At 39.8% G+C, this 14530-nt stretch overlaps 1 protein-coding gene across 10 annotated transcripts in view; it reads right to left on the bottom strand.

Annotated features, from left to right (window-relative positions):
- Positions 1-14530, bottom strand: part of rundc3b (RUN domain containing 3b) — a 103726-nt gene that overhangs the window by 44294 nt on the left and 44902 nt on the right. For 9 of the 10 annotated variants that reach the window (XM_063044149.1, XM_063044150.1, XM_063044151.1 and 6 more), the window contains exon 2: positions 13378-13493. The exons of the other annotated variant lie outside the window; for it this stretch is intronic. In XM_063044149.1, the coding sequence (XP_062900219.1) occupies positions 13378-13493 (116 nt within the window). The remainder of the gene's footprint in view (positions 1-13377; positions 13494-14530) is intronic. 10 annotated transcript variants of the gene reach the window in all.

Here is a 14530-nt window from a genome sequence, read left to right as displayed (position 1 = left end):
CAGAAATGACAGGTTGAGATCATGTTAGTAAGTTTACAAAGCATAAAAATGAAGTTGTTATCTAATATATAATGGTATTTTGTCTAAGAAAAGTCAAACAGCAGATAATTTCAACAGTTCCCCATATAATCTCACTCACATTTTCTTCTCTCAGGTTTAAAAATATCAGTGCAGAATAGGACCTTCAAACCATGCAGCAACCCATTTAATTAACCCTAACCTAATTGTTTAAAGCCCTTGAACATTATGCAAATTTTCATGAGTGAGGTAATGGGCTTAATAATACCCTGAGTGATCGTTCAGTTTATAGAATCTAAAAAGAAGCATTCAAAAATGGTTCCTAACTGAAGCATAATTTACATTTAAGAGAGCAGTAGAAATCGACGTATCAATGGCAACGGCAGACAGAGATGTAATTGAGTTGAAATCAGGAATGCAAATAAGCATGAATAAAATTGCAACATTTAAACAGAAACTGGCCTGGCTGAACAAATTGTGTTAATATTGTGGCAAAGGCTCACATACACCACACCAGTGCAGGTTTAAAGGCGAAACTTGCAAACAAAAAGCAACAAAGTAGGACACATACAAAGAATATGTCATATAGACAAAAATAAATGGAAGAGATAAAGATAAAAAGTTAAGTTAGTGTTTCAAAAAGAGCACTAATCTGCATGTTGTTGATGAAAAATCTGAGAGTGTTGAGAGTGACAAAGGACTAGGTAGCCTTAAGATTTACAGTAGATGAGCAATATGGCTTACACCAGAAGTGAAAGGCAAATTATTAAAATGGAACAGGACATTGGCTCAGCTGTTTCAAGCATTCCACAAAATGAGTTTGAATGGCATTTCAAAGATATTGAAATTTGCAGATATCCAACTAAGAACATATATGGAAAAAAGACAACTCCTGTGGGAATGATAACCACTATGGTTTCACGAACTAAGTATGTAAATTGCATACATCACACCACCATACATGTGTACCTCGCTAAAAGTAAAAATGAAGTTAGACATGCATTATGGACTCTTTTCTTCCCCCCTTTTAACTACAAAACATAAAAATTCCCAGTACAGTACCATTGATAGTTAAATCACCCCACATGCAAGGCCACTGTCTGCCTTTTCCTTGATCCATAATTTGAAACAGAAAAACCTGCGATCATTTTATTCACAAATCACCTTGACATACAGGCAATTTCAGACTAGAAATTTATTATAAGCATTTGGTCCTGGTGTAGTAAAGTTTGATTTCTGCCACTTAATGAAACTGCTTGTGTCACTTTTTAAAACTCTCAACCCTGATGATAATGCTTCAGCAATTTCTGCATGACGTATTGGAATAAACCCCAGTCTCCTGCATGATTCATGTTTCCATTCTTGGTTCGAAAATGTAGAGCCTAGATTTTATTACGCGAATGTAATAATTTTGAGATTTAAAATGACACAAAATGATTATTTAGAAAATTGCTTTTTGAGATGGAGTCAGCATTTGTAGGTATGGAACAAAGCCAGCTGCAAGACTGACTCAGCCATTTATTATGGAGCTAGTTGTTCAGCCTTTAAGCATACCTGCAACTTAATGAAGAATGCATTAGTTACTTGTTTACTTGGGGGAAAAGACCTTACAAAAATCACAGGAGAACAATGCAATCATATTCTCATATACCCACCTGTCCTATAACATACAAAATCCAAGCAAGGAAAGTCAATTTTCATAGAGACCAAAAATTCAAAATTCAAACTCGCACACTTGCTGTTTTCCTGTTGCAAACTGAATACGTACCAATGCAAAAGAGGTTGAAGATATGCTGCTGTCAATCTTCAGCACAATTGCTTTCCAAATGACATGAATCATGTTAGCACAATTTTTTTTTGGTACTGCCATAAGGAGGTGGCAGTGAGCTTTAGCAAATACCAGCAATGAACAAAGTTCGAAAGGTTCTGAAACTTCAGTTTCACATAAAAGGGGCAGACAGGAAGTCACCATATTAGAGATGTTGACTGGAGGAGATTACAGGAGGATTTTGTATGTTATAGGCACATGTAACAAAATCAATAAACCTGCAGGGATTGAAAACCATTTTAGCCCTGGGAAAACGCTCTGGCTAGCCACATGATCAATGCCTTTCATCATCTTATACACCTAGATCAGGTCACCTCTCATCTTCCATTGCTCCAAGGAGATAAGCCAAGTTCACTCAACCTATTCTCAATAGGCATGCTCTCCAATCCAGGCAACTAACTTGCCAATCTCTCTATAGTATCCAATTCCTTCCTATAGTGAAGTGACCAGAACTGAACAGAGTACTTCAAATGGGGTCTAATCAAGGTCTTATTTCGTTGCAACATTACCTCATCGCTCTTGAATGCAATCCCACGGCTGATACAGGGCAACACACCATATGCCTTCTTAACAACACTGTCAACCTGCACAGCAGCTTTGACTATCCTATGAACACGGACCCCAAGATCTCTCTGAACCTCCACACTGCCAAGAGTCTTACCATTATTATATTCTATCTCCAGATTTGACCTACCAAAATGAACCACTTCACACTTTTCTGGGTTGAACTCCATCTGCCACTTCTCAGCCCAGTACTGCATTCTATCAATGACCTGCTGTAACATCTAACAACCCTCCAGACTATCCACAACACCCCCAGCCTTTGTGTCATCAGCAAACTTAACTAAGCCACCCTTCTACTTCTTCATCCAGGTCATTTTTTACAAAATCACAAAGACGAGGGGTCCCAGAACAAATCCCCGTGGAACACCACTGATGACCAACCTCCAAGCCGAATACAAACCATCTACAACCACTCTTTGCCTTCTGTGGACAAGCTAATTCTTGATCCACAAAGCAAGGTCTCCTTGGATCCCATGCCTCCTTACTTTCTGAATGAGCCTTGCATGTGGAACCTTATCAAATTGAATTGAATTGAATTGACTTTATTTCTTACATCCTTCACATACACAAGGAGTAAAGATCTTTACATTATGTCTAAATGTGCAATCATAGTAATTTATAATAAATAGAACAGTCAATGTAATATAGAGTACACTCAAATCAGCGTGAGTTCATCAGTCTGATGGCCTGGTGGAAGAAGCTGTCCCGGAGCCTGTTGGTCCTGGCTTTTATGCTGTGGTACTGCTTCCTGGATGGTAGCAGCTGGAATAGATTGTGGTTAGGATGGCTTGGGTCCTCAATGATCCTACAGGCCCTTTTTACACACCTGTCCTTGTAAATGCCTTACTGAAATCCATATACATTACATCTACTGCTCTATCTTCAATGTCTTTTGTTACTTCCTCAAAGAATTCAATCAAGCTCATAAATCACGGCATGCTCTTGACAAAGCCATGCTGACTATCCCTAATCAGATTATGTCTCTCCAAATGCTCATAAATCTTGCCTCTCAGGATCTTCTCCGGCAACTAGCCCACTACTGAACCAAGAATCACTGGTCTATAATTTCCAGAGTTATCTCGACTCCCTTTCTTGAACAAGGGAACAACATTTGCAACTCTCCAATCCTCTGGTACTTGATCACTCTGGCAATGATCATTTATCTCTGGTACAAGGCAGACAGTAGCCACTGTAGTTCAGAATGTAGGGATTTTCCTGATCATCATCACGACATTAGATCAATGAAAACACCCAAGCCTAGAAATTCAATGACATGGCAGATTTTTCCTGTATGATGTGAACACTGACATTAACCAGAGATATCTGCTATAAAGGCCATTTCTAGATCATTTTACACCACATCAGAAACCCGACGGGAGAAATATTCATTTTAATTTGTCAAAGGAAAAAAGATTGTATTTGCCTGATGCTCACAAGGCATAATTTTGTGTTATTTTCTTGCCAGTTCCTGCCTAATGTGGACAATCATCTTGGAAGTCACTGCCAAATAAACCGAAGATTGTATGTGCAGAGTTGGGAATGGGAACGTCTTGGAGTTGGGGAAGGTTGTGTTTTCTAGACTGGGCAGAAATATTTTTGCTCCTTGTGGCCCCAAGCTGGGCTGTAAATCCACACATCTTAAATTTTTGGCCCCTCACATCTACTTTTAGCAGAGTTTGCAAGTCTCTGGATCATGTCATCCCCTCAGTCAAGTAAGGACTCCAAAACAAAAGAAATTACCAATGAATCCTGGAGGGCAGATTAACCATTCAAGCCCTCAGCCTGCCTCAGTTTCTGAGCCAGAAATTGGCTTGGGGGTCAGCTTGCAGACCTCAGTATTTCTGTTACTTCCCACTCGTCCTTAACTTATTGTCTTCGGACATTAAAAAAAACTTCCTACTGTTTTTCTCCTTTGCCACCTATCTATATTATGCATGTAACATTTTCCATTTCACTTCTCTTTGAAACGATTAATAAATATACATTGTTTTCTTAGGACTTTGTTGCAAGGAGTCTGAACAAGATTACAAAACACAATGATTAGTATTCTAAAGATAACAAAGTGAAGATCTGATAATCTAAAATTTAGCAAAAGATTCTCAGCAGGTTGGAGAAACATTTCAGGTTAATGACCATTCTTAAGTAAGGTAGATGAAGAGCAAGTGCAAGATTGAATGCTTGTCCCAGTTTACAAAGGTCTCACACACCAACATGATTATGATTCTTTCATTGTTACCTGGCGATGTATTCATTTTAATGTATTGAAAACTTTTCTGAATGTTCCTGTGGCTGTTTCCCAGTCAAGTCAAGCTTATCGTCATTTAATTATATACATGTTATATAACATATATAACCATATAATGTATATAGAAATAGGACAACGTTTCTCTGAACCAGGATGTAAAGCACAATAGTACTCATAACAATAAATCAAATATAATAACTTATTAAGGATTAAATCTACAGAGGAATCAAGCATAAATAACAAACTAAAGTGCACAAATTAAATATTGTAAGGTATGGAACAAATTATAATCCAGTGAGTGGGAAGCGCAGAATCAAATATCGCTGTGATGATTGTATATTCTAGTATCAATTGTTTGGCGACAATAAAGTATAAAGTAAGTATAAAATTAACTAGTGTCTCGTCAAATACGATTCAGCAGGAAGTTCAGAAACCTAAGAGTCTGAGGGAAGAAGCTGTTTCCCATCTTGACCGTTCTTTTTATGCACAATACCAGTATTTTCATCTGGAATATCTAGGATCAGTCAGTGATTATTTGAAGATCAAGCGATACTTGCTTCGTATTATAAACAGGTCCCAAAGACCCGGCTGGGATCTCATCACAATAATGCTTCCAGTCATCTGGCTTTGGCTGTTACAGAGACTTCTAGGGCAACATCACTAAATAAACACAACCTTCACCTGTAAGGAGTTTGTACGTTCTCCCCGTGACCATGTGGGTTTCCTCCAGGTGCTTCGGTTTCCTCCCACAATCCAAAGACTTACCGGTTGGTAGGCTAATTGGTCATTGTAAAGTGTCCTGTGATTAGGCTAGAATTTAACTGGGAGATTGCTGGGTGGCATAGCTCGAAGGGCCTATTCCACTTGGTATCCCAATAAATAAAAAGTGAACTGAATTCATGTATATTGCAGAATTGCCATGAAATGCTAGCATCATAGAAATCATTAAGTTGCCCTGACTCAGAACAAAATGTTTAGCTGCAGGATGCAAAGTTGAAAATCTTGTGTGCCTGGTTTTCTAACCAGTGCTTTGGAAAATGTTAGTGAATACTACTGTAACTTTATGGTTTATTGTGGCTTTGCGACTCATCACAAGTCAAGTTTATGTTTGAATGAAGCCTATAAGTTCTAATCTGTAGGATACACTCTCTGGACCCTTTCTGAAGGTATCTTGCACCTTTTCAGGAAGACTGGGGATGGTGGACATTTTTAATTGAAACAGAATGTTGAAACTTCTCAGTAAGTCAGGTGACGTCTGTGGAGAAAGAAACAGGTACTTTCTGAGTTGATGACGTTGTTCAGAAATGGGGAGCTTGGAAAATGGGAAAGCTAGAAAGAACCTAGAATAAGTTTAGAAGAGAAAATGGATGAAACAATTTGCTGCCATCGATGAAAGAATTTTAGAGGCTTTTCTTAGCAGCTTCCCTGTCATGGGGAGGAAGTACATGATAGGCAGAATGTACTACTGTGTAGAAGAGCAAGGCTTCAGAATTTCTTGTGAAATGTTCTGGTTCTGCCGGCTGCGTACATCTAGGGAAGACGATCTCCGGCCCTGCCAAACGTGTGAGATTGTGGCGCTAGCCCACCCCAAACCGCTTGTTTGTGTGCATGCTGCGTGATTCATTACCCTGTTACAAATCAGTACCAAGAAATAACACAATACACCACATATAATTAAACAATTTAGCTTTATAATTCTTAATTTGACTAAAGGGTTAGTAAAGAAAAAGCAAAAAAATAGGTCTATTTTAGTAAAACAGTCTAATGTGTATAAGTTGGAGCTCACGGTTTCCCCATCACCAATCCTCTTTCTATCTCCCCGGGCTTCGTTGAATCATGGCCCCGCTCCGGGTCGAGTCTTCCCGGGTCACTGGTACTGTAAAGCGTTGTGCTAACCACTCTGCTACCATATTGCCCCTCTAAGATGAGTGTGGATGAGCTGATTACATATTTAAACTCAATCAATCACCATTGGTCCAGAAGGACGCATTAACAATGGCACCAAAGTTGATGAGTTCACTTTTCAAGTTGCATCAAGAAGTCAAACAAGTTACAGTGAGCATGTAATCACGCTTTGTCTCAAGTCCTGTGATGGAAAAGTGACAAGAAGTTCTATAACTCTGTGTCCTTTGGATGTGGTGACTGGGGAGGTAGGTCAGGTGATGAGAGGGTGTGATGGGCAGATCATCTTGGCTTTGTAACCAACAACTGATTAGTAACCAATGTAGAGAATAGAGAGATAAAAGCAAAAGGACAATCTTCAAAACACAATGCAAATGATAATGTGGTGAAGAGCAACAACTACTTAGGGAAAAAATTCTGCAAACTCAGTGAGCTAATACGCAGAAAAGTAGATTTTCGTGTCTGAACAGATATAATTTTTTTCATGAAGTCCTGCTGTAATTAACTCATTTTCATTTAAGATGCTCGGCCATAATCCAGTGATTCCCCAGTGCCACTTCTGTGATTAAAGTCCAACAATCATTGCCAAAGCCTTTAAAAACAGGAACAGAGCTACCCCACATTTGAAGCACGTGCTGCTAATATAGCTCAGTCTTGCAATCCAACCACACTATTGGCTCTCTTCAAGAAAAATTGCCATGCTATTCAATGCTGATCACGACTCTTCTGAAAAAAACTACCCTATTGAACACCACCTATTGAGTAATTAAACCATAGCTCAAATAAGAATACAGGATGGCTGTGTCAGGGCTTAGTATGGAGAGTCTTAACTGGAAGTGAGGGACAAGATCAGACAGTCATCTCAAACGATAGCTTAATGCTCATCAGAAATCATTTCACCTCTGAGAAGTTCTGGAGAAACAAGTAAAATCATGCCTGTGCAGTCAGTTGGGGACAAAATAAATCAATGTACTTCACTATAGTAGGGAATAATTTACTTCAACTATTCAAATTGCAGAGAGAATCATTGGGACAACTGAGTGAGACAAGAATGGAAATATTGGATGAGCACAAACAGAACACTCAGAGTCAGCTATCAAACCATCTTGGTAATTTTCCCCATGAACAAAAGAATCCATACATTTCCTATTAGGTACCTTAACAGGTTTAAGGTGAATAAGTCTACAATGGCTAATGAGATATATCCCAGGTCCCTTGAGAGGCAACAGAGGAGACTGCTGGATTTTGATGGAAATTTTCAAATCATCTGATCAGAGAGTCCCAAATGATTGAATCGCAGCAAATGTGATATCCTGAATAAACTAGGTAATTACGGGCCAGTGAGTCTTAAAATCAGTGTGGGAAATTATTGGAAAATAAATTGGAGGGACAAGATTAACCAATTATTTGAAGGTGGTTGAAACCGGAGCCTACTGCCTAGGTGTGTATTGGAGGCAGGGACCCACACAAAATTTAAGTAGTATTTAGCTGAGAATTGGAACTCCAAGGAACAGAACACTACAATGATGTATAAGAAAATGGGATTAGTATAGGGAGGTACTTGATTGCTAGCAAACACAGGATGGGCCGAATGGTCTGTTTCCCTGCTCTGTGGGTGACATAAACTCATTTCTGGTTTAGGTGAACATTTTATACCACATAGGATCAGGTAACTTCACATTTTGCCTTTCCGTATGGATATGCACTTTACCAAGTACTGCATGATTTTCTTCTTCTGAAATGAATGAACACATTTTGGGCTTTAATCAAGACTACTAATTAACAGGTTTCTGAATTAGTCTCACATATTTCCTTTACTGCCTCCAATCTTTACAAAAATACTATGCCTTAGCCAAGCTGTCCAGGAAATCACAAATCTGCACTTCCCACGTGAGAGAGATACAGCAGAGGGCAGACTCACCTTTATTCATGTATACATGGAAACATGCAGTATAGTGAAATGTGTCATTTACGTTCACAACCAACACAACCAAGGATACTCTGTGACCAACCTACAAATGATGCCACACATTCTAGCTCCAACAATGCTCAGCAAAACAACACAGAACACAAACAACAAAATAACAACAGTAAAACAAGCTCCTTTCCTCCCTCACACACTGACAGTCCAGGATAGGCCTTCAGTCTCCAGCCTTTGGCCATCAGGCTTCGGCTTCCGGTCGACCTTTGGGTTTTGATCTGCTGGACTAGCGGATGACAGGACCCTGAATTCAAAGCTCACCAACTGACTGGCCCTCATGCCTCCTCCTCGCATGGATAGCTGATCCCAGGATCCACCAACTTGGGACAGCCCAACATCCACGAAAATCCTTCATTAGCCCGCCACAGTGCTGGCCGTTGAGTGTGGATTGGAGGCTTGAATTCTAGATGTCCTTTGTTCTCATTTCCACATTGCTGTACTTTGAATGTTGAGGTGGTAGACCTGAGGAGAGCTAAGATACTGGTGACCCCTGTTTCCATCCAAGGGGTCAGTGTGGACATGGTGGAGGATTACAAATACCTGGGGATACAAATTGACAATAAACTGGACTGGTCTAAGAACACTGAGGCTGTCTACAAGAAGGGTCAGAGCCGTCTCTATTTCCTGAGGAGACTGAGGTCCTTTAACATCTGCCGGACGATGCTGAGGATGTTCTACGAGTCTGTGGTGGCCAGTGCTATCATGTTTGCTGTTGTGTGCTGGGGCAGCAGGCTGAGGGTAGCAGACACCAACAGAATCAACAAACTCATTCATAAGGCCAGTGATGTTGTGGGGATGGAACTGGACTCTCTCATGGTGGTGTCTGAAAAGAGGATGCTGTCCAAGTTGCATGCCATCTTGGTCAATGTCTCCCATCCACTACATAATGTACTGGGTGGGCACAGGAGTACATTCAGCCAGAGACTCATTCCACCGAGATGCAGCACAGAGCGTCATAGGAAGTCATTCCTGCCTGTGGCCATCAAACTTTACAACTCCTCCCTTGGAGGGTCAGACACCCTTAGCCACAGGCTGGTCCTGACTTATTTCATAATTTACTGGCATAATTTACATATTACTATTTAACTATTTATTACTATTTTTTATTACTATTCTATTACTTCTATGACTATTACTATTTACTAATAGTAATATTACTATTTCTATTACGATTTATTATTTATGGTGCAACTGTAACGAAAACCAATTTCCCCCGGGATCAATAAAGTATGACTATGACTGAGTGAAGGCCTATCCTTTAAACCCCTCCACATCCTTGTCCCTAAACCCTAATATGACCCCCAACACCCCTCTCTATCCCCAAAACCATCTCTACAAACTTAAAAAAAAACACTAAGTCTGAGCCACGATCTCAACGGAGACCTCACCTTGACCAGAATTTAAATATATGTGGACAATGTGGATATTTTCTCCACATTGCCAACAGTTTATCGCAACATAAATATTGACATCCAGCCAAATTTTCTGCAACAGGACATGCAGCAGATTCTCTCATCATCTCTGTCCCAATTATCAGTGACACACACAATTAAACTCTTTGGAACAGAATCTGACTAGAGCAATCTTTGTTTTTCTGCCATGGACCAATACCATTAAGCAAGGGGTCTGTGGACCCTAGGATGAGAACCCCGGATAGGGGTTTCAAATGTGACAATGTTAACGCTAAAAAACAAGTTAAACTAACACCCTAGAAGAATTGATAGTGTGGCATTATACGAACTACCAGATTCAAATCATAAGCAACATTTACAAGTACTTCCTCAGTCCCCCACATCAGCGTACTTCCAGACTGGGAATTATATAGACATTGAATGCCAGTTTTTACATGGTCAATAAAATGGAAGCTGTTGTGAAGTCTAGAATACATGGACACCGTTTTGCACTCTAAATATATTTTAGGTTCCTGGCTGCACACAGCCTTTTACCACATCAAAGGACTGACAGAAGGTGACAGGTGTTGACTCATAGGGACTAGTGCTGCGATCACTGCTGTAAACATCATCAGAATTTATACTAATGATTTAAAAAGGGAATAATTTCTAAATCTGTAAATGGCAGCAAGTTCAAGGGGTTGAATGTTTATTTAATATCAAATGAATTTCCAAATGGGTGTGCAAGGGAATGTGGTTTGTTGAGGCAGCAGCAAACAGCTTAAATAGAGAGTTTAAATGGAATGGAGCAGATTAATTTAGCATGTAAACAATAATGATTTACCAATTATTCATAGTTATGCTCAAATTGCTGCATATCAAATCAGACTTAGTGCACATACACACAGATATACTCAATCTCTATATTAGAGCAATACCAAGGTAATATGAAAAGGAACCCAATGATAATGAGGTTTGCACTTTGAATAATAAGTTATTTAGCAAAATAGCCCGTTAGAGTGATTTTTAGGTTGAGAACATACATTTAGCAATTGACTTAGGCTACCAATCTTCACATTTGAAAATGTATTGTAGATTTAATCTGGAGTGCAACTCTGAACAATGGGTTCCTAAAAGCAGTGAATCCCAGACCAGGCCACTGATTAAAATTCACTTGGATATCTGTGGTGTGAATGTGAATCAGGAGGTGTGAATGTTGTATGTAGTTTCAAAATTGTCCATATATTGTAAATATGGATTTGTCCTTTGATGATTGGTACATAAAATATTGAACCGCATGTTGGGTCAGCAGACTTTTCCACCAAAAGTGTCTCCATGTGATGCCTGCTCTACCTTGTTTTGCTGAATAAAGAAGCTATTTTGTATCTACCAGTAATTTTCTCCGGTGACTTCATTCACGCAACAACGTCAACAGCCCTCCATTTCTGTCAAGAGATACAGCAAGAAAGTAAGGTGTTTCCCCACTTTCATCCCATCTTGTACAAATAGGACAAAAACCCAAGAAACACCTTTAGCCTTTGAATGATTTTTTTGTTTTATGTTGAACAATAATGCTCTACCACAGTGGTCCCCAACCACCGGGCCACGGACCAGTACCGGGCTGCAGAGCATGCGTTACTGGGCCGTGAGGAAATGGTATGATTTGGCGATATTAGTCAGCCGCACCTTTCCTCATTCCTTGTCATGCCCACTGTTGAGCCATTACGCATGCAAGGTCATTACCCGCGCGCCATCCATGTCAGCGCGGGAAGGAGATCAACTCCTCGAGCTTGCAAATGACGGCGGGCTGAAAAGTGTGTTTGACATGACATCTCTGCCGGCATTCTGGATCAAAGTCAAGGCTGAATATCCTGAGATAGCCACAAAAGCGCTGAAAACGCTGCTTCCATTTCCAACATATCTCTGCAATGAATGCAACGAAAACCAAATTGCGGAATAGACTGGACATAAGGAACCCAGTTCGAGTATCGCTGTCTCCCATCACCCCTCGATAGGACCGTCTTGTTGCAGGAAAACAAGCCCAGGGCTCCCACTGACTCAGCGATATTGATGTGTTGCAATGATTTTATATGTTCATACGGGGAAAATATGTGTTGTGTGTTTAATATCCAAACGTTACTTAAAATGTTATGATGCTATTAACTTATATAACCATATAACAATTACAGCACGGAAACAGGCCATCTCTGCCCTTCTAGTCCGCGCCGAACGCTACTCTCACCTCGTCCCACTGACCTGCACTCAGCCCATAACCCTCCATTCATTTCCTGTCCATATACCTATCCAATTTTTCGTTAAATAATATCGAACCTGCCTCTACCACTTCTACTGGACTTACTTCAAGCTACCCTGTCCTTCCCTGATAATTGACTTATCACTATATTCATGCGAGGAAAATATGCGCTGGATGTTTAATATTAAATTCGTTAGATAAACCCTTTTAGAAACGAAATTGAGTGTATTAGCCATTTATCACCTATACTCCGGTTGTGATTAACACCCCCCCCCCGCCGAACAGAATCGCCAAAAACGATTTGTAGAAAAAATGAGCACGTACACGCATGCGTAAAGCATGCATGCGCACTGGTGCCCGCGCAAGGCTTCATGGTCATTGCAGTCTCTTTGTAAACAACGTATTTGGCTGTACTCTTGTCCATTGGCAACACTACCCACCCCCCCCCACCCCCGGGGTCGGCCGGTCCGCAAGAGTATTGTCAATACGAAATCGGTCTGCAGTGCAAAAAAGTTTGGGGATCCCTGCTCTACCGCATAATCAATAATATCAGCCAGTTTTGAAGTGATCTGTATTCATTTTCTATATGCATTCTTGCTTTATTTACTTGCAATCAGATTTGGTTGTCACTATACAAAAATAACATTTAAGTACGAGTCACTTTACAATAGTAGCAATTTATTCACTATCAATGTTCCAGTGGTACAACAAGAAAACAAATTCAAAAAGTAGCATATTTCTGTAAAATCCCACAAATTTTCAAACAAAATTGAATTCTCAACATTACAACAAGAGAAAATCTACAGATGCTGGAAATCAAGGTAATACAAACAAATACTGGAGGAACTCAGCAGGCCAGGAGGCATCGATGGAAAAGAGTGAACAGTTGACGTTTCGGGCCGAGACCGGTCCTGATGAAGGGTCTCTGCCCGAAACGTTTATTTCTTTCTATAGATACTACCTGGCTTGCTGAGTTCCACCAGCATTTTGAGTGCATTACTATCTCAATATTACAGCATTGTTTTTACACACTTTAGAACACAACTTGAATTTTCATTCATACCCCTTCATACTAACATCACCTGAATATATTGCTGCCCACACCAAGTTCTAACCCCATTTCTGACTGAGGCAATGCATTTGACTACCAGTTGCAGAATTTACATTCTTTATGTGCAGAGTACATAATGCTACCTTTAAGGCGATGACTCAGGACTTGCTCGAGAATAGCTGCAAAGTTTGTAAATTCCGAACACGAGTCATCAATGGTCTCGAAACAGGAGCGATCAATTAAAGTCTTAACAGAAAACCTGCAAATAGATAAAAAGGCAAGTAAGATGCACATCTGATTCAAGGTTCAACCACAGCATGCTGAGAAATGATGCAAGTAGTCAGAGCGATACTAAAAAGGGCAAGTCATACGCAGCCAGGCACTTAAACTGATTCTTCATCAGAAGCATTCACTGGATCAGAAATTTCCAGTAATACTGATCAATGAGATGGCGAAACTAAACTCTACAAAACCTGGCATTTCAGTTTCTCTGGACATGTATGAAGGAAAGTGCAAAATTAAAGCTTTTTAGTTGGGCTGATGATTTTGTTAGAGTGCTGGTTTGGTATACACAGGGGAGGAAAAGATTGGAGGCAAAAGAAAAAGCAAAGTATATGACTAATGTGCTGCAGGTAGGAAAACAAAATAAGAGAAACATTACTTCTGTACCCAGTTCAATATCCCTGATTGATAACTGATCAGAATTCTATTCATTGAAAGTGGCAACGATACTTAAGAGTTAACGCAACTTCAGATTTTATTCTGAAAATTGCTCTGGCAATAAATTGATAGTATGCAACTAATACTCAAAGCAAGGAATTAAGTTGTAAATTCCTGATGATTATTTTGGCATAACATTAATATTCCAGGGAATCAGTTATTATAACAGTTATTAGATTTATTGCAAATAAACAAATTACTTCCATTCCTGATAATATGTTTACTTATTTTTGTTGATCAGTTGGATTTCTACTGGCATTTGGAAAGTGCATTCAGCAATATCACCTGCCAGCTTGTACTTTTTCCCCTACCCCAATCTTATTCCTTTCCTGGCCTGATGATGGTCTCAGCCCAAAACGTTGACTGTTTATTCCTCTTCATCGATGCTGTCTGACATGCTGAGTTCCTCCAGCATGTTGTGTGTGCTGCTCAGGATTTCCAGCATCTGCAGAATCGGTTGCGTTTCTATAACTGCATTTTTCAAATCCCAGGATCATGATTACAAAGCTAGCCAAGAATCTAGAAAGGGTTGAAACTAGTTTTTACTTATAGTTATTCATTTTTCAGGAGATGGTG

Source organism: Mobula hypostoma, chromosome 3 (genome assembly GCF_963921235.1).
Source record: "Mobula hypostoma chromosome 3, sMobHyp1.1, whole genome shotgun sequence".
In the NCBI taxonomy this organism is placed as follows: domain Eukaryota; kingdom Metazoa; phylum Chordata; class Chondrichthyes; order Myliobatiformes; family Myliobatidae; genus Mobula; species Mobula hypostoma.
This window is presented reverse-complemented; position numbering and strand designations above follow the sequence as displayed.